Source organism: Phytophthora infestans, genomic scaffold (genome assembly GCF_000142945.1).
Source record: "Phytophthora infestans T30-4 supercont1.92 genomic scaffold, whole genome shotgun sequence".
NCBI lineage: Eukaryota > Oomycota > Peronosporomycetes > Peronosporales > Peronosporaceae > Phytophthora > Phytophthora infestans.
In genome coordinates, this window is record NW_003303667.1 from 320,781 (window position 1) to 324,460 (window position 3,680).

Below are 3,680 nucleotides of genomic sequence, written 5' to 3' on the forward strand. Positions count from 1 at the left end.
GTGACGAGCCTAATTGTGAGTTTAATCCTATAAACTAGAATTACAGCCTTTGCGCATTTGTACGATTATTAAAAAGGCCCGACCAGAGAAGCTTAAGAGCACAAGTTGAACTGACAGTACCGGTATTATGTAGTGCACGGTCTGCTACTTCAGCCGCTGAAGGGGTCTAAAAATTTAACCTTTACATCCGTCATCACCTTGGCACATGCAGATCAAAAGTTTTATCATTAAACATCTGAACATCGCAAACATCGTGGTCTCACGACAGCGGTGTGTTACGGAACTTAACTTACGGTACCATCTCAAAGTAAATGTACCGGGCTAGCATGTATTATCATGTACTTCAAAGTATATTTTTTTTACATGTATTATTATGAGCAAAAGGCCACCAAACGTAAGCTTATCGTACCGGTTTCCCCCTGTCCTAAGCGAACGGCCGTGTGCGCAGCTTGTTGTAGGTTTTGGGTTGCTACACAAAATTAGTAGCTAAAACTTAAGATTTAAGTAAATTCACTGATACTTAAGTTGTTTATTTTAGCCAATAAAAAAGTGGACACGGCGGAATTCGAACCCGCGTCCAGTATTCTCGTGATCAAACCAACTGCCACATCCAGCAGCTAACCGGAATAGTTTGTTGAGCATCCGAGGTGACGGTCCCGGCCTACTTCAACGACTCGCAGCGTCAGGCGACTATATATGCTGGAGCTATTGCTGGTTTGAACGTGCTGCGTATCATTAATGAGCCGACGGCTGCTGCGATCGCCTATGGGCTCGACAAGAAAGGAGGCGAGCACAACGTGCTGATCTTCGATCTCGAAAGCGGCACGTTCGACGTCTCACTGCTAACTATTGAAGACGGGATCTTCGAGGTCAAGGCGACGGCGGGTGACACGCACTTGGGCGGTGAAGACTTCGACAACCGTCTGGTCGAGTTCTTCGTGACCGAGTTCAAGCGTAAGCACCGCAAGGATATGACGTCGAACCAGCGAGCTCTGCGTCGTCTTCGTACGGCGTGCGAGCGCGCCAAGCGGACGTTGTCCACTTCGGCGCAGGCGTACATCGAGATCGACTCGCTGTTTGACGGCGTGGACTTCAACTCGACCATCACGCGTGCGCGGTTCGAAGACTTGTGCAGCGATTATTTCCGCAAGACCACAGATCCTGTTGCGCAGGTTTTACGAGACTCTAAACTGTCCAAGAACCAGGTGAACGAGATCGTATTGGTCGGAGGCTCGACGCGTTCGAAGGTGCAGCAGTTGCTGAAGGATTTGTTCAACGGGAAGGAGCTGTTCAAGTCCATCAACCCGGACGAAGCCGTCGCGTACGGCGCCACCGTGCAGGCTGCGATTCTGAGTGGCAACGAGTCGTCTTCGAAGCTGCAGGACCTGTTGCTACTGGACGTCGCGCCGTTGTCGCTGGGCCTGGAGACAGCCGGTGGCGTCATGACTAAGCTCATTCCACGCAACAATAGCACTCTCAGCCCCACTGGAAAGTATCGTTCCTTGTCCACTACACCGAAGATTCTTGTGATGGCCATGTCCACCTTCGCAAACGGCTTGTATCTGCGCTGCCTGCTTTTTCCACTTCGATATCTGTTTTTGCTTGCGCTTTCTGTCTGAGCTAGATAAGGGCGGAAAGAAGTGAGCTATTGCTTTACTCACAGTATGCTTAGATTCCAGATATTGTAGTATGGTACGCTTGTGAGCATAGTCTACAGCAATACGAGTAAACCTCTTTGGCCTTCTGCCTGTTCCAGATGAGCGTGGCCTCCCCATGGTGTGTTCGGCATGTGACAAAGTCAAATGTGTGGCAGGAACAGTCTCGTAATTAACTGGTTGTGAGAGTATTTTTAGCTGCGGACATAATTCTTAAATGAAGAAATGTGATTGGCTAAAATAAAAATTTGCTCAGGACAAAACTTCGCTTAGGACAGGGGGAAGGCGGTATCATACTTTGATTTGTCTTTTTATTTTCGTATAGAAATATGTCCAGCAAAACTTAAATGCAATTATCGTCTATAAAATACTTATTTTCTTTAATTTCAATTTTCTGTAGGGTTAGAATTGTAGCATTTCGGTAGCAGAAAACATAACCCACTGTCGAATTTCGTAACGCGACTTTCTGCAAGAATCTTTGAGACAGTACTTACTATACATGTACCAGGAAATTGCGCTCGGATAGACAACCCCGAGGAGGCTTGTTGAGGCTCAACGGGCGATTTTCAACGTGAGCCGAGCCAACGAGCCTTTTTGAGCTTCCAACCCCTGACAATATCCAGAATATCGCGTCGACATCATCACTGTAACGGGGTACGTAGCACTAAGTGTACCCTGGTTACATGAAGTGTGACACTTCACACTTCAGGAGTATGACATGTCATACTCCGGGATATTTGGTACAAGGTACCAAGGTCATTCAAAACCAACCATTGGTTTTATGACATTGCATTTCTATAGGTAACTGATAGTTTGTATTAACCTCAAACTTAACCTACCTATAAATATACTCAGTTTACAATCTACCTTATTTAGGTCACTTCGCCCTCTTTAATTAAAGAGGGGACCTGTGAACTGCCGTTCACTGAGAGTTTGTATACTCTCGGAAGATAACTTCCTCTAGCGCAAGGTGCTGTGTGACCCCGTCACACTTGGTAGCACTTGTAGTCAATCCACGCCATCGCGGGTAGACTACCTGAACCTCCGAAGTTCGTTGCCATGGATAGGAACGACTTCTCCCATATGAACGACTCTCAGTTCGAGTCGGTTCGGAAGATGGCAGGCATCTTCGGGATGGAGGCCCTGCAGAGCCTGGTGGTATCAACACCGGCTGAGCAGCTCGAGCGCGTCAATGCATTCGACGCGTACGAGCAGGGCCTCATCGCGCATGTGCGGGAGAACCTGCAGGCTCCGGCGGCGGGAGCAAACCCGCCTCACCCGAAGCCAATACGGCTGAAGGTAAAGCCGTATGAAGGGAAGGAAGGCGAGAACCTTCACTTCTGGGTCCGAGAAGTAGAGCTCGCGATGGACGCGGCTCTGATCTCGACCGAGCAACTGCGTGTTGCTTTTGCACTCTCCAACCTTAGCGGTCGTGCTAAGAGTTGGGTGTACACTCGGGAAGCGACATCCCCTGGATGTTTCACATCCTGGGCTCAGCTGTGCGAACAGCTCCGATCCGCGTTCCTCCCGGCGAACTACGAGTACCGCCAGCGTTCGCGCTTCCTCGCGTGTAAACAAGGAAGACGCGAACTGCACGAGTATGTGCAAGAGATACGGGAGCTCACGGCGTCCCTAGTGGGAAACCCACTTAATGAACACATCAAGATGACTGTGTTCATGGACGGCCTTCGAGTGGGCCCCGCACGCACTCAGCTGTTCCGGGTGCAGGCAAGCACCCTTGAAGAGGCGATTCAAGTGGCTCTTCAAGAAGAATACAGCCATCGCCAGGCGCGTACGCCGGCCTCAGCGTGGCCTGGGAGTTCCTTGTCGGCTCCCGGTCGAACAAGCCCCAACGGACCAGTTCCCATGGAACTCGGGTCCGCCGAACAGCGTGACATCCGCTGCTTCGGCTGTGGGAAGATGGGCCACTTCAAGCGCGACTGTCCCGCGGAAAGACTCCGCAGACGGTCCTTCCCCAAGCCCGTCCTCAAGGGTCGCTGGCAGAAGCCAGGATCCCGGGGACAG

General features: G+C 50.4%; 1 protein-coding gene across 1 annotated transcript; it reads right to left on the reverse strand.

Annotated features, from left to right (window-relative positions):
- Positions 1 to 763: 763 nt before the first annotated feature.
- On the reverse strand, positions 764 to 1,444 carry PITG_18939 (uncharacterized protein; the record flags this gene model as incomplete). The annotated part of the gene is made up of 2 exons (XM_002996998.1): positions 764 to 1,126; positions 1,238 to 1,444. 2 exons carry the CDS (start codon positions 1,442 to 1,444, stop codon positions 764 to 766), a joined length of 570 nt encoding a protein of 189 aa, XP_002997044.1.
- Positions 1,445 to 3,680: the final 2,236 nt, after the last annotated feature.